The sequence below is a fragment of the Peromyscus maniculatus genome, chromosome 1, assembly GCF_049852395.1.
Source record: "Peromyscus maniculatus bairdii isolate BWxNUB_F1_BW_parent chromosome 1, HU_Pman_BW_mat_3.1, whole genome shotgun sequence".
Taxonomy (NCBI): domain Eukaryota; kingdom Metazoa; phylum Chordata; class Mammalia; order Rodentia; family Cricetidae; genus Peromyscus; species Peromyscus maniculatus.
In genome coordinates, this window is record NC_134852.1 from 109,640,437 (window position 1) to 109,664,734 (window position 24,298).

At 41.9% G+C, this 24,298-nt stretch overlaps 1 protein-coding gene across 3 annotated transcripts in view; it reads right to left on the minus strand.

Annotated features, from left to right (window-relative positions):
* Uvrag (UV radiation resistance associated) overlaps window positions 1-24,298 on the minus strand; it is a 277,558-nt gene that overhangs the window by 107,510 nt on the left and 145,750 nt on the right. For all 3 annotated transcript variants that reach the window (XM_076547989.1, XM_076547997.1, XM_076547992.1), the window contains 4 exons: window positions 15,157-15,283; window positions 6,435-6,519; window positions 4,895-4,982; window positions 3,502-3,562 (listed from right to left, as the gene is read on the minus strand). In XM_076547989.1, coding sequence (XP_076404104.1) covers window positions 3,502-3,562; window positions 4,895-4,982; window positions 6,435-6,519; window positions 15,157-15,283 — 361 coding nt within the window. The remainder of the gene's footprint in view (window positions 1-3,501; window positions 3,563-4,894; window positions 4,983-6,434; window positions 6,520-15,156; window positions 15,284-24,298) is intronic.

Consider the following 24,298-nt stretch of genomic DNA (forward strand, 5'->3'; position numbering starts at 1 on the left):
AGGAAGAAAATGGCATCAGGACAGGAAGAAGACAGACCTTAGATTCAGGCAGATCAGGGCTAACTTCATTCAGCTTTGCCTCCAGTGAGTCCTTGGATGGAAAAGTTTTGAAATTTTCAAAGCCTCAATCTCTCTCTCTCTCTCTCTCTCTCTCTCTCTCTCTCTCTCTCTCTCTCTCTCTCTCTCTCTCTCTCTCTCTCGTGCGCACGGGCTCTCTTTCTCCCTCCCTCCCCCTCTCTCTTTCTCTCTCTCTCCTCTCCCTCCCTCCATCCCCCCTCACTGAGACAAACAAACAATATCCCCAAAGCAATTCTCGGCCCACAAGAGGAGTCTCACCTCACTAAAGTAATAACAAAATCAAACACCCCTGTACTTCATTGCAATTTTTGAAACAGTCTCATGTAATGAAAGCTGGCTTTGAACTCCTGCTCTTCCTGCCTCCAAGTGTTGGAATTACAGGTACCTGATCAATATCTTCTTGATGTTACTGCATTTCTGCTCACCTGACCTCAATCACCCTCTTACCCTCCTTTCAACAGGGATATGAGTTGTTTCTGAAGACAGCTCAGGCATTCTCTGGTTCAAGAAGCAGTTTACCTGGTCCCTCAAGAGATTATTCCCACTTGGAGTCTCTAACATAGACTATGTATTCAATAAGCACTTCTTGCCTGGCTTGATCACATATCTGGTCCCACCACAGGACTACAATCTCGCCGAGGCTAGATCAATGCCCTGGTCCTCTCTGTATTCCTTAGCATCTGGCTGGTAGATAACCAACAGGCATCTATGTTGTTAGACCACATAAGTGTCCTGCAGAATGTAAACACGAGGCTACCCTATGTCCTTCTTGAGACTGCTGACCCCCAGGGGACACAGGGAGTGGACTGAAGAGGACCTCAGACTAAAATTAAACGTTTGTTTCATCTTATCTCCCATTTCACTCTTCAGCGACTTCACTGAAGGGCTACTGTGCATTTGTAAAGGACTGGAGAATATATTTGGCTTTACTGAGCATTCTAAGTGTAGATAGCTATGGAAATCACGAGAAACAAGGCACTTCAAAGAAAACCAAAATAGAACCAAGACCCTTGCTGAGCAGACCAACAACAGAGCACCACTAACACTATCCCTGCTCCCATCAGGTCATTCCCTACCCAGCAGCCAGAGGGATCGACAGCACAGCACAGTGCACGCAGCTCAGTGCACGCCACAGCCCCTCAGAAGCCCTTTAAGCACTGGCCATGTGCTGAGAAGGAAAGAGGAACCCCTTCCAGCGACCTCAGGCCCTGCCGGCCTCTCTCCTGCCTCTCTCAGCCTCTTCTCTTGGTGCTTACTATGTTCCAGTCACATAGATCTGGTCTTCTCTCTCCTTCCTTCCTCTCCCATTTGCAAGCAATTCCAACTATATTTCGTGAGGACTTCCTATAAGAAAAGCTTTTTCAAATGTCATCTCATTCAATCATCCCAAGGAATTAGCGATGCAAATAATCCAGGAAAGAAACAAGCTCAGAGAGTACATCATTTGCCTAAAATAGCAGTCTTTTCTCCAATACTCCAATCCTGAGTTTTTCAAGTATGCCAAGGCCCCCTCTACCATGACCTCTGACCTTTGAACTTAAGCCCTCTCCAGTTATAACCTGATTCGTTCTTTCAGCTTTCAAATTCTGTGTTAAGTGTTGTTCCTTAGAGTGGTCTCCTATGAATATTCAAAGTAGTTTTCCTCACTGTCTGACAACACATTGTCTTGTTAAATGTATGGTTATTAATTACGTCCTTATTGATTGGCTGTTTCCTTCAGTAGGCTGTAGGTTCCATGAAAGGGCAGAACATGTTTGCTTTTTTTAAATAATTACACCCTCAGAGCTCAGCACAGTGTTTGGCATATAGGTACTCAGTGAATATATTTTTTAGTTATTATTTTAATTTATGTGTATGGGTGTTCTGCCTGCATATATCTGTGCATCATGTTCATGCCTGATGCTGTAGAGGCGCTGGATCACCATGAACTGGAGTTACAGATGGTTGTGAATTGTCATGTAGGTGCTGGGAATCAAACCCAAGTCTTCTGGAAGGGCAGCCAGTGCTTTTAGCTGCTGAGCCATCTCTCCAGCCCCCAGCAAATTTTTTTTTTTTTTTAATGAGTAAGGAAAATAATGCACCATGAGCTTTAGGACATCACAACTTTGCATAGAATTAACACCAAAGTGCACCGTTGACTGAAGGAGGTTTGAGGTCAGTGTGCCACGGTTAACCTACCCAGCTCTGTTGCTAACACCATTCCTCAGGCTGCCCTCGCTTTCATAAGCATTAAAATAAATCAAAACCCAAGCTTTGACAGACCTGGTGTGTCCAATTCTCACAGCAATTACACAAGACTGGCTAGAAACGAACTCAACCATGACATGGCTTACAGAAGGGGCCAGAACTAGAACCAGGATTCCCATCTCCTGGTTATCACTGTCCTGATAGCATGTCTCAGTTATCCATGTGTTATGTGAGCAGACAGGGGTGACTAATTAAACTCCACTTGAATGTTTATGACCACAATAGCAATGTTCTTTAAAGGGAAGTGGCCAGGCAGTGGTGGCGCACGCCTTTAATCCCAGCACTCAGGAAGCAGAGGCAGGCGGATCTCTGTGAGTTCGAGGCCAGCCTGGTCTCCAAAGCGAGTTCCAGGAAAGGCTCCAAAGCTACACAGAGAAACCCTGTCTCCAAAAAAAAAAAAAAAAAAAAAAAAAAAAGGAAGTGGAAGGACATCCTGATGGACACTAATAAGGTCCTCTCCTTGAAGTTCTGTGATGCCCAGTTGGCTTTGGGAATACTCTACAGGGCACATTAGGAGACCTGCAAGCAGTATTTAGGCTATGGGGGAAAACAATACAGTTTGATAACAATGCAAAGAGTCTCTTGGTCTGGGGAGAGGGCTGGATGGGTACATAAAGGGTTTGCTGTGCAAACATGAGCTCAGATCCCCGGCACTCACATGTATATGTATATGCATATATGTAAATGAACATGTATACACTGAATCTGAATGCTGTAATCTCTCTAGTGGAAAAAAAAAAAGAAACAAGAATTCAACCAATTAAAGTTATGCTAATAGGAATACCATAAGATAAAATCTCAAATAGTTTTCAGAATGGTAACAATATGATCATAAACAACAGACTAATTCCTGCTCTAACTCTGCTCCTAGCTATACATAGATTTTCATAAAAAGCAACTAAAAAGACCAGAATTACTATTCTGATAACTGAAGACCATTAATTTTTTTCTTAATTTCAAATACAAGGTTCAATAATTATTTGTCCTAAGATTAGGCTAAATATTTTGTTACATTTCCTACCAAGGAAGCAAATTCTGTGTACTTTTAACTGGGAAGGGACAGAAATTCTAAAATCCCCTTTGGACAAAGTGTTAGGTATCCATTATCAAAATAATGCTATTCCAATAACTGTTACATTTAACCAAATCTTTAGAAGTAAAAAAGAAATAAAATACCTTGGAAGTCCTCAGAATTAGGCAACTTGACACCACATACAAAATAATCCTTATGCTCATTCTGTGAATTTAATCAAAGAATGAAATTAATTCATTGTTCTAAAAAGCAAAGAAGCCACTAGGTCAAATCTAGAATTCATCAGAGTCAGTGTCATATTTAAGAGGCAGCGTGGGAACTGTTTGGGCTGAGGAGGAGACATGGCGACTGTCAGGCCACACTCTCCTGCAGCTGTTACACTTGGCATTTTCCTCATAAAATCACAGGTCCATCACCCAAAGAAAAAGGCATGTGAAAGTAACACCATAAAACATCTTCCTGCCGGGCACGGGGCGCATGTCTGTAATCCTAGCACTTGGGACAAAGAAGCAGGAAGACTAAGAGTTCAAAGGTCATTCCTAGCTGCATAGCATGTTTAAAGAAGCCTGAATTACATGATTTCCATTTTAAAAATAAAAAAAAGAAACATTCTGGCTAACCCATATCCATTCCATATATAATTTAACAAGATTTTGTGAGCAAATTCAAATTCTATTGTTTTTTCCTCTGAAAATTAGTCTATTAAGTAGATCACCATTAACAAAGACATTATCAAATTTAGAAGACTTGGTTTTCTAAATAACAACTCTAATTAGTTTTATTTTGTTATCACCTTTTATATTGATTTTAAAAAATTACGTTCAAAATTCATGAATTAATGAATGAATGACAGTTATCTCAGGAATACTGAAATAAACACCAATACACATAGGTCACTTAGCAATTATGTCTTAAAGCAGAGCATATACATCAGAAGACACGTGTCAGAATAGTGGATAACTAGTTGAATAAAAAGATTCTGAAGGAACCAGAAATAATCTGGCATTCTTTTTGATGATGACAAATCCTATCTGTCAAGCTGATATATATAAAACAATCAAATTATGGATTTTGAGGCCAAGTAAATGTGTGTGCCTGCATGTAAGAGAGGGAGGCCAGAGGTCAACTCTGGGAGGTGTTCCTCAAGATGGTTGTCCACCTTGCTTTTGAGACAGGGTCTCTCAACAGGACCTGGGGCTAACTGTGTAGACTGGCTGGCCATCGAGTCCAGGGATCCTCCTGTCTCTGCCTCCCCAGCACTGGGACAAGAGCAAGATGTCATGCCCAGCTTTTCACTTGGGTTCAAGGAATGGACCTGAGTCTTCATGTCACGCTTGTGTGGTGAGCGCGCTGAGGGTGGGGCTGTCTTCCCAGCCCCCAACTGAGACTTACTACACTTTCCAAGTAGGTGCTAGCTCTTGATGTTCTCCTGAACCATGAGAGAGCACAAGGAGGGATGGCTTCGTCACCGAAAGGAAATTTCAAGTGGAATCATCTTTCCAAAAAACCCCACCTTTTCAGGAGTTTGAAACTTACCAAATCAATAGGGTAAATGTAGGAAAGCTCAGAGAGTAACTGCCTGCAGCGAATTGTCAACTGAGCATTAGTCTTCAGAAAGAGTTCTCTAATGAGGAAAAAGGAAAAGTACATTCATGAAAAAATGCTTGCATGTTTTCTAACACTTATTTCTACCCAATTAATTCAGAGAAGATTAAATGGTCTGTAATTGGCCAGAGAATTTCAGCAGTGGAGGCAAGAATGATAGCCACCCTGAGTCCCGACCCGTTTCCAACACTGCCAGTTGTGTTTACTTCATACTGTGGGCTCCTGTGTGTGCGCAGCACTGTGCCAAAAGCTCTAAAGGATATAACAACCAAATACCCATGCCCTGAGCACCTCCCACTACATACCAGGAGCACTACAAATGTTTGTTCAGTTATTCCAGTGACCACAGCGGGCTATCACTATACTCACTCCCGATGAGGAAGCAAGATTTGGAGCGGCCTAGTAAACATTTAATAACCAGTAATTCAGTGAAGCTGATTGATGTCAGGATTTATATATATGGCATTTCCTTAATTGAAAAAGAAAAAAAAAGTCAAAGTATCCTTTCACAGCTACATGTTACAGCTGTCTCAAGAAACACCATGTTATAATATAAGAAAAATAGTAAAATAAAATGAATAGCTGAGCAAAAACCCAAGGTATCAGGTAAGATGGACTCATGAGACACACAATTTTGCTTGCGGGAAAATCTGGGCTCTAAAGTGTTGTGAAGTCAGTGTGTTTAGTGTGTCGGAAAACCGGACTACTCTCCTGTGCGAAGAGCACTGAACACTCGGCAGCTCTCCGTGAGCTGGACAGAGCGACTTCTCAGAGCCTGGCCTTCCTACTGCACACTGGGGTAAGAACAGATTTCTCTGCTTTGTCTAGGTCTAAGGATTCTCAACTACTGAAGTTCCTCAAGGAAAACTGTGACATGACAGAACTTGCCCCAGAGGTGAGTGAAGGGAAGAGAAAGAACAGAGGTGACCATGAATTTGGGAGAGAGGGGAAATTGTCATCATTTTATGTTGAGGGAAAAACTAAAATTAACTGTAGCTGTACAATGCCAGTTTGTTGAAGGGTATTTGAAAATTAAGCAAAGAGTGACCATATTGGGACGAGAAAAATATGGGAAAGATGGTATTTTAAGAGAAAAGTCTTGATAGCAGGACTGGGGGTGGGGTGGGGGTTGAAGGGGTGGGGGATGGTCAGGCCTGGAAAGCTGGAGAGACGGGTGATTAGAGAAACGTTCTAGGTATTGCTGAGGTAATCAAGTGTGCTATCAAGAAGCAGAAGTCTGAAGAAATCACTGAGGACAGCAAGCCAGCTGCACTGCCCGGAAGACAGGAGAGACCAGGACGGAAGTAGCAGCCACAGTGCTGTGGCCTGGGCCCTGAGAAACAGTGTTGGCGTTTCTAGCACAGGACAGACACACAGTAGGTGGTCACAAGTATCTGCTGAGTCAGTGAGCGGGGTGCTGCTTTTCCCGTGGCCCCTGTGCAGGAGCTCACACTCAGGGAAGCCAGCTCACCGTTTCGCAGTGCACTCCTTCCTCAGCTCGCTCAGGGATTCCTTCTGGTGCTGAAGCTTGCCGTGCTCGGTTGAAAATGCGCTTCCTACAAGGGGCAGGAAGGAAGGAGACAGTGACCGATCTAACACTGCACACACGTGCTCCACCATCCACACACGTGCTCCACCATCCACACACGTGCTCCACCATCCACACACGTGCTCCACCATCCACACACGTGCTCCACCATCCACACACGTGCTCCACCATCCACACACGTGCTCCACCATCCACACACATGCTCCACCATCCACACACGTGCTCCACCATCCACACACGTGCTCCACCATCCACACACGTGCTCCACCATCCACACACGTGCTCCACCATCCACACACATGCTCCACCACATCCACACATGTGCTCCACCATCCACACACATGCTCCACCATCCACACACATGCTCCACCATCCATACACATGCTCCACCATCCACACATGCTCCACCACATCCACACACATGCTCCACCATCCACACACATGCTCCACCATCCACACACGTGTTCCACCACATCCACACACGTGCTCCACCATCCACACATGCAGGAAGGAAGGAGTCAGTGACCAATCTAACACTGCACACACATGCTCCACCACATCCACACACGTGCTCCACCACATCCACACACGTGCTCCACCACATCCACACACGTGCTCCATCATCCACACACGTGATCCACCACTTCTACACACGTGCTCCACCATCACACACGCAGAGCGCAGTCTCCTGGCTGGGAAGGGATAAAACGCGTTAGCAGGCAAGGGACATCAGGCAAAGGGTTTGGGGATGAGTTAACCAGAACAAACTGCTATTGGCTCAGTTTACATTGGTCCAGCCTCTAACAGAAGTCAAACAGCAGGACCCAGACTCTGCCCATAGGTTTCTGGACACTGACCAAGAATTCTTTATGAGACTTTCAAAATTCAGACTTCACTCCTGAAAGACTGGGTACCTTATTTTCAACCACAAACTCTACATAACATTATTGAGAATATAAAATGTAGAACAGGAAAATTACCTATATTTTGACTGTTACACTACAGTTCATATAAGCAGTTTTATGAACTTTCATCTTGCTTGTATATATTTTAGTGAAAATCACAGGGCACAGGAAATGTGCATTCTGATTTTTCCATATTATGTCATGAGTATTTTTACATGGTGACAGTCTGAAGTTATGGCTGTATAAAAACTCAGCTTTATGGATGTGCTTCTACGACTATTATACATTTTATCTCAGAGGCTCATACTTGAATCCTATTATAGAACATTTTAATTTCCTTTTAGTGTTTGCTTTAGTATGTTAATGATTAAGATGTGCGTTCAAATGCCTGAATTTTGCAACTATATCAAGTGTTTGAACCTCAGTTTTGTGATAATAAAATCCTTTCCCATCCTACTCTGAGAAAATGAGAGCTTGTGTTCTTGACATCCAGGTCTGATTACATCTCCAGAGGTCCTCTGGCAAAGAGAAACAGTGTAAGACCCTGACGTACTAAGTTTTGTAGTTTTCAAAGGACTTTGCCTTATGAACTGTGATCCAATAAGAAGAGCGACCCTAAACTCTTCTGCATGCCTCCCATTCACGTAGGAAAGAACTAATTAATTAATTGAGACAGGGTCTCACTGTGTAGCATCGAACTCAGAGAGCTCCGCCTGCCTCTGCCTCCTGAGTGCTGGGGGTAAAGGTGTGCACCACCCAGCCAGTGCTCTTAACCACTGCGCCATCTCTCCAGCCCCTGTTCATGCCTTTCTTCATCAAATATTTAGTTTTTCTTGCCTTTCACTTCAACCAGAATAACTGATTAGTATAGACAACTGGCATCGGTTTCATTTGAAGCAACAGAGATTTATTTTTGCAAAATGCCTCATTCCTCAGTACCAGTTTAGTGTAAGTAGCAGGAATTGTTAACAATGCGGCGTTCCTTCGGGGTATATTGGTTGGGGGTGCGGGGGACACTAACTTTATTTTAAAACAATTCAACTGTCGAAGAGAGCGCGTTAGTTGCTTTGGTATTGTCTTCGCACAGGGTAGTTCTGTCCCATCTAGTCATCTTTCATTCTAAGTTAGTTCTACAGCCCAGTCACTTCGTCTCCACTCTACCTTTCTAGGATGCCAAATGCTTATTCCATGGGACCAAACAAGGTCAAGAATTCATTACATACAGAAAACAGTGAAAACAAATGTTATCGGAAGTTCCTTCCAATAAACAGAAGGGAATGGGCCACAGGCCCAACTCCCAGCTACTGCCCTTCTTAGCTCCTGATGACTATGCCTGGAGACTCTAAATTTAAAACCCCAGAGGGCTCCCTGCCAGGAAGCCGGAGAGCCGCACTTTACCTCCATATAGTCTTCTCTACGCTGTGTCTATGAGGATTACTTTGTTCCCACCATCACTATGGATTTACCCGTTAAGTCCCTATCACTTCCATTGGTGGGTCTTTGGGAGAGAAGGAAAACAAATATACTCTTGGTTTGCCATCTCCCAGACTACCTCCGGAACTATCCTCCGATCTAGGCAGATACCAACGTTCCCCCCTGCTGAGATGGAGCCTCTGCAGTGGGAACACAGGCAAGCACTATAGTTTTAACAACTAAATGTCACTGTTGGTGCCGATACATCTGACAGCCAAAGAACAGAAATATTGCTTCCGTCAAGAAAACAAAATGCAGGTTCTGCCGGTTTTCTTTCCCTAGAGAATTTGTCTGGCCATTGGCCAGCTTCTGTCAAAGTTACAGTTAAAACCAATAAACCATCATTTTGAGTTTTACACATGATGTCAGATTACTAAAATCAATATTCTTGGACTGTGCAAGTTTTCTCTCTACCAAACTGCCTTTTCTGTACCAGGAATTAGGATGCTGTCCTTCTCGTGGGTTAATAGGTGTTTTTTGTGTGAATTTTTTCTCACTATGAATTTTACAAAACAGCAATTGACTATTTAATTTTGAAACTTACTATCTAGCACGTAAGAGCCTGCACACTAAATTCCCCGCCAGAACTGCTAAGAGAAGACATCTTCCTCCCTTTAAGGAACTGGTCCCTTGTGGCAGGGATGGAAGCAGCAGGTGCCGTTCGTACCTCTACACAACTGGTCCAACTGCTGTGGACGGTGCTCACTTTAGTTCTCAGAATGGAAGCTTCGACGTTGGGGCTTTGACTATTTAGAGAGCCCATCAAATATCTAGGCTAAAATATCACCTGTGCTACACTCAGGACTCTAGACAAGTCTGTACTTCATCTTCTTTTTATCGAGACAAGGTCTCAGTACCGAGGCTAGACAACCAGCCCCAGCTTTCAGAGTGCGGGAATTACAAATATGGTGGACCACCCACCCAGCGCAGTCTTAACTGGGGATGGTATCGCTTTCCCCAACATTTGCACTCTCTGTGCACACCCCCATGAAGGCCCAAGGGGGTGAACAAAGCTACACAGCTGGCTTGAAATGGTGCTGAAAAATCACCACAAAGCACAAGGAGGTGCCTGGCCTAGCAATCCTATCCTGATTCTCTCGTTTGCTTTCACACTCTTGGAGAAGACCAGACCCTGTTAAGTCCCAAGCCTTTCCCAATAGGAAATTATGGGAAATTTCCCAATAGGTCATTATGCCAATACTTGGATAATGACCTCACCTCACAGGATACGGAAACAATAGGATGTTGAAGAATTCTGGCCATCATTAACATGTAAACCAACTGCCCACGCTGTAATTTTCTCAGCTTTATCTTATTCAGGAATAAGGAAATATTTCTAAGTCTACCCTGAACTCCTATCCATTTATCTCCACCTCACACTAACATCACTGCGCTCTAGCTCTGGACTTGTTTTCAATTCCACAGGCCAAGCCCTGCCCCCTTCCAGTCCACCAGGATCTCCCAGTTTCCAAGGCCGAGCTCCTTGAGGAAAACTCTCCTGAGCAGTCCTTGTAAACAATGGCCTCCCAACATTAGCTTCTGCTACCCCAGCTTGTACCGTCACTAGTAGTTAGTGACAATATTTCCTGGTTTATTCTTAAAAAGAAATTTTAGTTTTATTTATGAGCCTGTCTGGGTATCTATGGAAACCAGAAGAGGGCACCAGATGCCCTGGGGCTGGAATTCCAGGCGGCTGTGAGCCACCTGACACGGGTGCTGGGAACCGAACTCAGTTCCTCTAGGTGCTGAGCCATCTCTCCAGCCATTTGTTGAGTTTCTTACTTATTACCTTGATCACTGCATAACCATCCAAAACTGGGTATCTTAATTCTTTCATTTGCCCTTTTAACGTTACCCTGTTTCTCTAGGGCTTGTGTGCTACAGGCCATGCCCCAGTCGACGTTAAAAGCTCCCATGTTCTTCTTCTGGTCCTCTTGGCTTTAAACCAGTAGGTTATCACAGTGGAATTTCCTAACTAACTACCCCGTGGGCCTATGGACTCTCTGCTCCTTTAACATTCCCAGTCTGTTTAGGTTTTAATCACATAGTGATTATCTGCTGGAATAATTTCCTCCCTGGCAATTCTCTACTCTCAACAAGGCTGGCAAAGAATATTTTCTAAACCATGTATCTACCCTGCACTCAGTGGTGATGCTACCGAACAGATGAGTCAGAGGATGCAGAGGTAATTCCTTAGGGTTTCAGAAGAATCAGCAGCAAAATCAAGGTCAAATATCAAACATTCCTGACCTTGTCCCCTCACCAGGCTCTCAGGCTCAGACTTGGATGTGTCCGCCTACCAAGTATGACCTTGGCAAACAAGAGTATCCCCAAAGTATAACAAGACCTATCAGTAAATAAACCTGGTTACCTACATCCAGCTACATGCTCTGTCCACTGTCCAGTGCTTTTCTGTATTTACCATAGGATCAACATTAGACTGTAACTTTCTGATGCCTCTAATATAAAAGAATTCTCAATTCAAAAACACACAGAGGGAGTGGGGGTACAGCCCATCCCCGATGCCACACCACCACCATCTCCACTGTAAATGGAGGGTGGTAAAGTATAAACCAGTGTTAAAACCAATAGGTCTGACCATCATGCCAAATACTCATCTAGCTTGGGTATGGTCATTCTTTCTTTCTAGGATAAAACAGAGAGCCAAGAATGTCATAGCATGACTGTCCGAACAACACACCAGACCAGAAACCTATAACCCTACAAGCTTGGCCACAACTTTCTACGTGCCTTTGAACAAATCCTCCTCCTCTGTAAAATGGGTAATAATATTCTACATCTTTATCATTAAAAAGATATAGTATATTTAACTCATAGGACTCTTAGTGATGATGTAAATGAGAGAAAGACCAGAAAACATGATATTGTCTGACATTATATTCCCTATAAAGACAAACTCATAAATATGAGCATATATTATTATACATTCATCTCTAAAACTCAGCAATTAATATTCATTGACAATCATACATATATACAATGTATCATGATCATACCCACCCCATCCACCTTTCATTTTCTTTTGTTTTTCTTGGGGGGGGGTTGTTTTTCGAGACGGGGGTTTCTCTGTGTAGTTTTGGTGCCTGTCCTGGATCTCGCTCTGTAGACCAGGGTGGCCTTGAACTCACAGAGATCCGCTTGTCTCTGCCTCCTGAGGGCTGGGATTAAAGGCGTGCACCACCACCGCCCGGCTCCTCTCTTCTTACTGGTATAGAAATCACTGCAAATGTCATCACTTTTTGTCTGGTGATAAGACACCTTGCTACTTTCTTCTATCACAGAAGGCAAAGATCTAACAGGAACATAGTCAAGGAAGCACAGATCTCTGTCTTTTGACCACACGGTGGAATCACACACGCCCCATGGGCTTTACGCATCATATTACTTATGTGTGTGCTGTGTGGTCTTGTATGCATGTGTATGACTGGGTGTGCATCCCTGTGCATCAGATCATGGACGCCAGAGGTTGGTGTCGGTTGTCTCCTCCCGCTCTTCACCTCTGCAGACAGGCTCTCAGACTGGGTCTGGCCCTCTCTGACTGACTAGATTAGCAGACTAGCACCCCAAGGATCCCTCCATGTTTGTTTTCCAGCACCGGGGTCGCAGGTGCACACTGCCACCCTCCAGCCTCCTATGTGGACGCTAGGGATTCGAACTGAAGTCATCACGCCTACTCAGCAACCCAGCTGAGCCATCTCCCAAGTTCTATATAGTGCTTCAGAGTTATGGAAGCCACATAAGTATTTTCGTCCCAGCATTGTGAGCTCATGAATTTAAGTAATTCATATCCTTTCTCTACTCAGCCAAGACCATATTATAACTGCAGTGTTCACTGAACATATGGAGTTTTCTGCTCTTATAGAAACATTATGAAAAATTAGTGTATCTTTTTACAGTGATTTTTTTTTCTTTTTTTTCTTTTCAAGACAGTTTCTCTGTGTAACAGCTTTGGCTGTCCTGAAACTCACTCTGTAGATCAGGCTGCCCTTGAACTCACAGGATCTGCTTGCCTCTGCCTCCCAAGTGCTGGGATTAAAGGCATGCACCAACACTGCCCAGGTAAAATGAATTTTTTAAAAATTATTTTATTATTCGGTGTGTATAGGTGTTTTGCTTGCATGTATGTCTCTGTATAACATGTGTGCCTTATACCCATGAAGGTCAGAAGTGGGCGCTGAGCCCCCTGGAAATGAATTATGGATGGTTGTAAATTGCTATGTAGGTATTGAGAATCAAGCCTAGGTCCTCTACAAGAGCAGCCAGTGCTCTTAACCACTGAGTCATCTCTCCAGGCAAAATTTTTCTTTTGAACATAATATAAAAATCAGTATCATTTAGAAAAAAGCTAACTGTAAATTTACATACCACCAACAAGTAGAAAATTAACTTAAACAGAACTACAATAGTCTTACAAAGCATCAGAGAATCTGAGTAAATTCAATTGAGCAAAGGCCCATGCATCACTGTCTCAACAGAACTTTGTAAAGAAGATCTAACGAACAATGGCACATGGGATTTTCTTGCGGTGGCGGCGGTAGACAAAGCCTGGGATTCTAGTTCTCACGGCTATCCTGACAGATAAATTCAATGCAGTCCCATCAAACTCCTAGCAAGGCTTTCTGTTTTGTCTAGAAATTTGTATGATGATGCAAATAACCAAGATGAGTTGGAAGAAAAACAACTAAATTGAAGAACTTTGACAAACATCAAAATGAAGTATGATATGAGAAAAATAAAAACATATAGAAACTGAAAAGTAGATGAACGGACTGGAGCGGAGGGTCCTTAAGAGAGCTGGTGCAAGGCTACAGTGACCTAACTCACATGAATGTGAACTGCAAGGCTCAGTTTGTCTCTGAAAAGCAGAATGCTAATTCTAACTGATAGACACACGACCGTCGGTTCCAGAGGGACTGGTGATCTAAACGTGGATAGGAAAACAGTAAAGCGTTCTGAAGAAAACACAGAGGAACACCTTTAAGGATGTCAAACAGCCAATGTTTCTTAGACTAGACCCCAGAGCCTCAAATGTAGACTAAGAGAACGGAAGCGGCAGCAAGCCACAGGATGGAGAACATGCTCCTAACGTGCACGCCAAAGAAAGTCCCTACACCGGTGAAGAACAAGGAACTCTGTAAACTGGCAGTACAGCAATTTAAAAAATAGTCAAAAGACCTCAACCAACACTTTACGAAAGACTCATTTAAAGTATGTAGAACAGTGTTCATGGGAATAGAACTCAGAGCTATGAGGGCATACCCCACACACCATACAAAGACCAAATGCTATACACAGACCAGGATGCAGGGCAAAGATGGAGGCCAGGCAAGGAAACGCTGTCTTGGAAAAGCTTTAAACACCATCCATTGCAGCTGAAGAGAGACAGCCACCCTACAATCCCGCAGTTGGACTCCTAGGCTTCTAGCCAATGGAAGTGCACATTTATCTCCATTAAGAAACACGCACTGGAGAGATGGCTCAGAGGTTAAGAGCACTGGCTGCTCTTCCAAAGGTTCTGAGTTCAAGTCCCAGAAACCACATGGTGGCTCACAACCATTTTTGAGATCTGGTTCCCTCTTCTGGCCTGCAGGCACATATGCAGGCAGAACATTGTATGCATAATAAATAAATAAATCTTAAAAAAGAAAGAAAGAAAGAAACATGCACTAGAACATGCACGGAAGGAATAACTGTAGTAGTCTCTAACTGGAAATTACCAACAGTGAAAGCAAATAAATAAATACATATCTATATAATGGAAAACGCTTTGGCTTTAAGAATCAATTATAATTACATGAAGGCAAGGATGACTCTAAGAAACATGTTGAAAAAGCTACTACACAAAGTGTACATATAATTTCTATAAAGTGCAAAATTGGGTTAAACCAATCCCTGAGAACATAAGTGAAGGTACCTGGTTAGTGTGGCTGGAATTGTGGTGAATGGTGGGAAGCACCAGAAGGTACCACAGGGTTCGAGTCTTTACTAATGGTTTTACTTACTGAAATTCTACTTACATGTGTGTTCACCTTGTGAAAAGTAAAGTTACATATATCTCAATATATGGTTGTAGTACATAAATATTGGTTGTAGTACATAATTATGCATGTTATCTCCACCAAGATATTTCAAAAATATTTTAAAAATTAAAGAAGAAATGTCTGCAAAGATGTCTACTTGAGCTTATGGAAAGAAGACAACTACTGTGCTTGGGTGAGGCTTGTCTCTATGGCGCCACTACTCACCTTTGTCCTGGAGAGCCATCTGTTGCTTATGCAGGAAGGCCACCTCCCGTCCCAATGCTTTCTTCTGTCTTTCCAGTTCATTTCGAAGCACCAAAATTTTTAATCGTAGACCTTCACTTTCTTTTTTCTAAGTAAGTAAAATCACAGGTAAATTATGAATATAAAGAAAGTCGTAGCTGTAACTGCATATCCACCATGTTTCAAACCAATAATGGTCAAATACTCATTACCCTACAGATCTTTGAGTAATTATCAGCAGCCATCAATTCTATGGAGAGAAGACAGAAATAAGCAAGAATAAGTAGAAATGAACCTTTTCTAGGAACTCAAATCTCTTGTAGTAATAAGAAGTGGGGGGGACATTAACTGTGTCAGGTGAGCACAAGCTTGGCACCCCAAGTAGATAAGGATAACACAAAATACCAGCAATGAAACCTAATGATGTAAAAGAATGATATATCACAGTCAAATGGAATTTATTCCAGAGATCCAGGCCGGTTACCATTCAAACACAACATCACAATAGCAAGCTAAGGAAGAAAGGCATCTGCTATCAATGGATGTGTACAGGTAATAAAGGTACACACTAAAGACATACAAAACACACTGTTTATTCATGATATAAAGACACGAAAGTTTCAGAAACAAAGAACAAGTGGAAATTCCTTTAGCAGGAACCTAACATCTATTATGTGGTAAGAACTAAGCCTCCTCCCCTCGGTTTAAGAACAGACGAGACGTTGCCTTTACTGCTCTCACTTAACGTCTGTGGACCAGAAGTCCTCACCAGGGCAATAAGACAAGAAAAGGAGCCCGGCAGTGGTGGCCCATGCTTTTAATCTCAGCACCCAGGAGGCAGAGGCAGGGGGATCTCTATGAGTTCAGGGCCAGCCTGGTCTACAGAGGGGGTTCCCGGACAGCCAGGGCTACACAGAGAAACCCTGTCTCGAAAAACAAGAAAGAAAAGGAATGAGAAGCTATGCAGACAGGGAAGAACGAGCCTCCAGAAACAAAAGCCAGCCTCTGCGACATGAGCAATCAAAGCAGACTGGAATCTGGAGCTCCAGCACCTGAGCAACGTCAGGAGGGCCTGTCCTGCTGAGAAGGGCAGAGACAGAATCAGAGACGGGGATCCCGAGCAAGCTGGCTAGTTAGACTAGCCATATCGGTGAGCTCTGAGTTCAATGAAAAGATAGAAAAGGATTGAGGAAAAATCCTGATGTCAACCCTGGGCCTCTGATGTACATGCGCATTCACACACACACGTGACATGTATGCATAACACAAACACACAAAGACACACACACCCATGCACACCCATGTGTGCAAAAGGGGACAAATTCCTTTTTATTCAAATATCTTATTGCTTCCAATAATAATAACAAATCTGATATCCTGACTGCACAATGTAGCTATTTGTGCCTGCACATATGAGCATGCCCTAGAAGGATGTATCTTTGCTGGTCTCTATTACATGGTATCAATAATATCATGATTTTCCATGATATAAGTATTAATCAAACTGAAATTTGGCTATGCCAGGTAAATTTTTGTCTTTTCCAAAAGTATGGCATAGCTAATTAAAATTATAATAGAAAAATATACTTATTTAATAAAGTAAAAATTAACAAAATGTGGAAGAAGCTGCTGGAAATTTCTTAAAGGTAGAAGTCAATCCTAAATTGATTTATAGATAATAAGGAAACCTAGAAACTGAGTGAGATGTGGGGCACATGACCCTGTAGAAGCAACGGTCAAAAAAAAATGATTCTGGGCAATTGTGTTGAAGGTACTCTGCAGCAATCATTTCTCACCCAGAATGCTTTCTTCTTCGTCCCTGAAATAATCGTTCTAAACAGGTGGCACGATAATCCACTAAGGACACACCAGCCAAGAAAACAGTACAAAACCATACTTCCTAACCATTACAGTAGGCTTGAAAAATCTAGGAATTATGCCCTTAAAAAGAATGTTCCTAAGTAATTTTTTGAACACTGTAAACATTTATGAGAGACTTACTACTAACTTATGTATTTATTATGTTTTGCCAAAACACCATAAAAACAAAGACCCAAAAGTCAATGATGTTCTAAAACATGGAAGAGTCCAAGTACCCAATGACAGATTTGTGGAAAAGCAAAATGCAGTGTATACATAGAATATTATTCTGCTTTAAGAAAGAGGAATCCTGGCATATGCAATAACATGGAAAGACTCTAAGATTATTAGTCTACATGAAATGAATAAGCTGTAAACAGTCCCTCTATGTCCGACACCATTTACGTGAGGTACTTAGAATAGTCAAAATCGGGCTGGGAATGTAGCTCAGTGGTGGAGCACATGCCTACCACAGACAAGGCCCTGGACTCCTTGCCAGCAGGTGTGGGAAGAATAAGTCATGAGAACGAACATGGATCACAGACAGCATGGTGGCAGGGCTTGGGAGTGAAGGGGAATGTGGGGTTAGTACTTAACAGCTACAGACGTTCGGTTTTACAAGATAAAAGCACTGATGATAGATGGTGGGGGTGGCTGTACACCATTATGAATGTATTTAATACCAATGAACTGTACTAAACATTTAAAAAGTGACTGCATGGGGCTGGAGAGATGGCTGAGTGGTTAAGAGCACTGACTGCTCTTCAGAGTTTCAATTCCCAGCACCCACATGGCAGCTCACAAATGACTGTAATTCCAGTTCCAGGGGACCTGACACCCATGGCAAAACACCAATGCACATAAGATAGAAATAAAATTTTATTTAAAAAGGAAAGAAAAGCGTCCAAAATAAATAAATAAATAAATAAATAAATAAATAAATAAATAAATAAATAAAAAGACTAAAACTGGTTGGTAGGTTGGCTCAGTAAGTAAGGTGTTTGCCACTAAGCCTCATGACCCGTGTTCAAGTCCTGGAACTCACTCAGAAGGAGGAAAGAAGTGACTCCACAAACCTGTTGTCTGGCCTCCACATACACACCATGGCACATGAATAAATAAATAAAATTTTTTAATCAGTGCAATTAGAAATGTTCCGTTATATGTTTTTTTTTTGTTTGTTTGTTTGTTTGTTTGTTTTTTGAGACAGGGTTTCTCTGTGTAGCTTTGCGCCTTTCCTGGGACTCACTTGGTAGTCCAGGCTGGCCTCGAACTCACAGAGATCCACCTGGCTCTGCCTCCTGAGTGCTGGGATTAAAGGCGTGCGCCACCACCGCCTGGCCTGTTATATGTTATATAATTAAAAAAATTGAGGAAATGGGACAATGAGTTGGTTTATTATTTGGGGGTGGGAGAGAACCAAGCCCGGTAGGATTTTCTTTAGTGTGATCAGAAATCTTTGGGTCTTCAGACATCACTGAGGGGAAAATAAGTAAACTCTTCAGAAGTAGATTTTTCAGAAAGATATAGATGCTCAATTGCCTTAGCCCAATTTTTTTCACAAAATATTCAAACAGAAGTTTACTTGGGCAGACAGAGAAAGTGGGGGGAGGCGTTTTTAAGTAGACGCAACCTGGCTGGGGGGGCAGGCGGGGTTAACTTGCTGTGTTCCAGGGTGCACACTCAAATTGGGAATGTTTTCTGTTCCAAAGCACAAAACTTACAAGTTAATCTAACTACAAGGCTAAGCCAGGAAGGCGTGAGTAAAGTGTGTTTGTGTTATGGTCCGTGTGAGGAAACTGGCCCACTTACAGAACTAGATCCATTAGCTCAAACCAGGATTGTTGGCTCCTGTTTCTGAGGAGTAAACAAACACTGCCCATGTGCCGTGGCTCTGTTCCCTGCTCATACTCCAAAGGCGAGCTGATCACAGCTCTTAACGTAATGTAAGTATCTTCTACGGGCTGCCACACTCAAATTATCTCTTTACTCCAAGTACAGTTAACGTCACACATCTATCCAATAGCTATCACTTTTAATTAGATTTCACACAACACTCAGAAATCGCAGACATGCATGTTTGCAAGCACACATTCCTGTTTATGGGACTTTTAAAAAATCATGAGTAACGTTAAATACTCATTTAAAAATGGCAGCTTGATCTATAAATAGTATATTAATACAAACAAGTATTTTCTCATAGATCACACTGGAGCTAAAAACCCTCAGACATAAGTTCCTAAAATATGGCCCTAGGATAATGAAGGTTTCAAACACATGTGTAGTCACACTGAGCAGCTGGGCCCCTTTCATGGTCGGTCATGTTCTCTGTGTGGAGCATAGGAAAGTCTGCAGGGTACTGCCAAGGACTTACTGCCCAACTGGATGAGAAACTCTAGAGGCCTTTCAGAAATTGTTATATGATTCATATGTGCATGTGTGCGTGCGCGCGTGCGGGCCAGAACACCCATGTCAGGGTGAGAAGAAACTTTGGGAATCAATTCTCTCCTTCCACCATGTGGGTTTTAGGGACCAAACTCAGCTCATCAGGCTTGCTGGCATGTGCCTTTACCCAGGGAGCCATCTCATCCATCTTTTATTAAGCAAGAACTCAGTTTGATAAAGTTACAGTCACAAAACCAAAACAAAACCTCCACTTTTTTTATTTTAAGGAAAAAAAACTTATTTTTCATAAAAGTCTGTTATACTAACATAGATTTGCTATTGGCATTTAAAATTAATTAGAAAACATCTTTTTAAATTTTCTCATATTTGACTTCCAACATAATAGCGTAGCCTAAGTTCTTAGAGATTATCACAATTTTTAACATATTAAAGGGTCCTAAGACCAAAACATTTGAGGAATTAGTGATCTACGTCAGATTTTATCTTATCTGTAGTCATCACCCACAACTGGAAGTAACTAACAATCTGGAAAATGTCTCACAACTGTGGAAGTTAACAAATTGCTCCCAAATGTAGTTTATAGTTTGTTTTTCTTCCAGCTACATGTAGCCAATCATTAAGAAAAAGAAAACGCTTCCTTAGAAAAGACTTCACCCAATTTATTAATTTCATAGACTCAGTAGTACTATCAGGCCCGAACTCAGGTGTGGGCAGAAAATTAAAGTTTTCTTTAATTTAAAATATAAAAAGATTTGGGCTTCTAAATAAGAATAAATACCTACAAACTAGTCTTCTAAGAAATTTAATATATGAAGATTCTGCATGGTTTCTAGAGTGATCAACATGTGCTGTTTTGAAGAGCAGTCCAAGTTTGCGATAAACACAATACACACAGGCAACTCTCCCTCCTTATTCTGAGGCTTTGCCTTGAGAGTGGCTCTGGAGACCAGCAGAAAGCCAACTGTCTCCACCTAGAGGAATCAGAAATGGTACAGGGATGCCAGAATTGGGGAAGACAGAAAACAGGCACCCCAAATTCTGTTCAATGAACTCTCAAACTGAACCCTATGCCACACACGTATAGATGAACACAAAGTTGCTAATGATTAAGAGTGAAAAGTTAAGCTGGAAATCAAAGCCATGTCAACCAGAGGCATGGATGGCACTCTGAGCTTAAGCAAGTGGACTACCTGCTAAAATACATTCTCCAAAGCCAAGTCTCAAAGACTACAAATTACATTCAGGCTATCCGGGGAGCTATGCAATATTGCTCAATCCATGAAGACCTGGAGAATACGACTCACTCTCTAGGAAAGAGGTGTCAACATATGGGCAACCACAAGCCAACGATGATGTTAGCAGTACCAGAAAAACACTTGAGTGCCACTCAGGAATATGCTCAGACGGAAAGCACACTGCTCTAATAATCAGTAAAAGGAGAGAAAATCTTAGAGAGCCGAGATTAATGAGAATATCTAGGAGGTTTCTGTTTCTAGTCAAGATGTGAATGGGGACAAACAGGCAACGAGCAGCTGACTATGCAAGGCTACCCTACCCTATACCAAAATCTCACTGCATCTCAGTATCCCTAACAAAAATAAAAGCCACATCCCCAGATCCAATCTAACATGACACAGAAGGATTGCAAAGTGTCATCGGTTCAGGGTTACTTTGGAAATGCAAGAGTAATATATGCATGCATGAGGGCTTAAGTTCAATCACCAGTATTGCAAAATATATTATATTTGAAGCTAAAACAATGTAGTTCGTTTTATTAAATTTCAAACTAGTGAGAAAACCATGATTGCTTCACTATATGCAGAAAACCATTTAAGCCAATCATGATTTAAAAATCTCCCAGAAACTAGAAAGGATTAAATACTAAACCAGTGCAGACCATTGCTAATGTCATACTTAATGAAGCAAGGGCAACATTCTTCCTCACACTAGGCACAAGGCAAGAACCCCTGTGTGCTCAGTTCGGTATACAGAGGTTCCTGCCAGTGAAATGAGCAGAGAATTTAGAATTATCCAAACATAAGCTGGGTGGGGTGTCACAGGCCTGAGATATTTACCACTTGGGAGGCTGAAGCAGGAGGATTGCTGCAAGTTTGAGGCCAGAATGGGCTACAGAGCAAAACTTTGTCTCAAAAACAGCAGCAGCAACAACAAAATTCCCCATCAAAATCTAAATTTATAGATGATTATCTGCACAAAAAACCCAAGAAATCTACAAAATGAAAATTATAACTATGGAATAAAACTCTAAGATACAGTAGAAATAAATTAGAATGAACAGCATTCTAATATACTAGTCACAGACAAATGACAAACATTCAAAAGTAGTTACACTTATTACCAGTTTTTTGGAGACAAGGACTTTCTCGTTGGTCCAGGCTAATCCTTAATTTCCTGATCCTCTTGCCTTAGCTTTCCCAAAATTTAACATCCATTTGTGATAAAATCCCAGAGACTAGGAAGAGGCAATACCCTAAGACCAGAACAAACTGTTGCTAGTACTGCATGGCCTGTCTTGTCCCTCCAACCAGGGTTTTGTGGGGTGTACTCCAACACCCCCCTGAATGTGTCATGATGCCTTGGGCTTGCCCGAGCTCCCACAAAAACTTAGACTATCTCTAACAAAGGAGCTTGAAGACATTATTGAGAGAATCAAAGAAAACATAAAACATAAATGTGACATTCGCAGGCTTGGAGACCTCAACATTGTTAAGAGGGCAATTCTCCACAAATTCTTGTTAAAATTCCAACAGGTTCTATGGTAGAAACTGACAAGCAAGTTATAAAATTCATTCGGCAATATAAAGAACCTGGGGCATGGGGTAAAAAACAGGAACTTTATAAAAAGAGTCTTTGCCCTACTTGGCTTTCTAGACAAACCTACAACAATGGCAGCTTGGGAAGACAGGCCGACAGGTCCATGAGACGGAGATGAAACGGATGCATGTGCATGTGGTCAGCTGACTTTAGACAAACACGTCAGGGAAAGTAATGGGGGAAGGAAAGGCTGGTCACCAAATACTGTTCTGTCAACTGAACATCAGTTTGGGGGAATGCTTTACTTTTTCTTCATTCAGTTAAAAAAAAAAAATAACAAGAACTTGAAACTTCTAGAAAAAAACAGCAGAAAATGTCTGTAATCTTGAATTAGACAGGATATTCTTATAAAGACTACAGAAAAGACAGAAAACATAAAGAAAAAAATACATCAGAGGACCAGGAGATGGCTCAGTCGGTCAAGTGTTCACCACGCAAGCCCGAGGACCTGTGTTCAATCCCCAGAACGCCTGTGAAAACCAGAACAAGGCTGGGGATGGCAGCCAGGGGCACACATCTGTAGCCGGGGCATGGGGACAAATCCTGTCTTAAAAAACAAGGTGAGTGTGGCGCACGCCTTTAATCCCAGCACTCCGGAGGCAGAGGAAGATGGGCCTCTGTGAGTTTGAGGCCAGCCTGGGCTACGAAGCAAGTTCTAGCCAGCCAGTGCTACACAGAGAAACCCTGTGTCAAAAAACAAACAAACAAACAGACCCAAACCACACACACACACACACACACACACACACACACACACACACACACACGCAAAAACATATATACCAATTCATTCAACTTTTTTTTTTTTTTAATTTTTATTTTTTTTCTTTTTAAATATCACCATTGAGAACAATGAAATGCAGGCTGGAGAGCCGGCTCAACAGTTGAGAGCACTTCCTGCCCTTGCAGAGGACCTGGGTTAGGTTCCCAGCACCCACACACCAGATGGTTTACAACTACCTGGAACTTCAGTCTCAGGGGATCCAAAGCCCCTCTCTGACCTCCAATGGCACCAGACATGTATGTGGTACACACATATACACACAGTCAAAATATTCATATACATAAAACAAAAATAATCTTTGAAACAATTTTTTTTTTTCTGTTTGTTTTTGGCTTTTCGAGACAGGGTTTCTCTGTGTAGCTTTGCGCCTTTTCCTGGACTCACTTGGTAGTCCAGGCTGGCCTCGAACTCACAGAGATCCGCCTGGCTCTGCCTCCCAAGTGCTGGGATTAAAGGTGTGCGCCAAAAGAAAAAAACGTAAGTATCAGACTCAAAGAATATTTTCCTCAAATACATATCAGGAAAAGAACTTGTACATAGAAATGAATATATATATATATATATATATATATATATATTAATTATATATATTATTAATAAGGACCGGAAAGACAGCTCAGTACTTAAAAGTACTGGTTGCTCTTCCAGAAGAGCCAAGGTTGATTCTCAATGTCCAAATGGTGGCTCACATTTTTATGTAACTCCAATTCTAGGAATCTGATGCCCTCTTTTGTCCTCCATGGGCAAAGGGCACACATGCAGTATGCTGATGCACATATAGGCAAAAAATATTTACCTATACACATAAAAATAAATAAACAAAACCTACCAATTAAAGCTGAAAAAAATCTAACTAACAATGGGAAAGAGTATTTGTATGTTTTCTCTCATAAGCAAAAGCTAAAATGAAAACAATGTAACAGATGAACCAAAAGTAGTAGTGATTACTCGGGCAAGGGAGTTGGGAGGGTAGAGATGATGAAAGCATGATATATGTATACATGGAAATGTCATAGTGAAATCCATTAATATTGAGATTTAATATACATTAATAATTAAAATAACAAAACAAATGGAAAAAGAAATCAGAACCACTTTTTACACATATGCCAGGACTTAATAGACAAATACATCGTACTTAATGAGAGCCAGGTTTCTCACTATCAGAAAAAGATACTGCAAATAAACAAAGTGAATGAGAAAGCCAGAATAAACTCTGTGGCATTAGGATTGAAAACA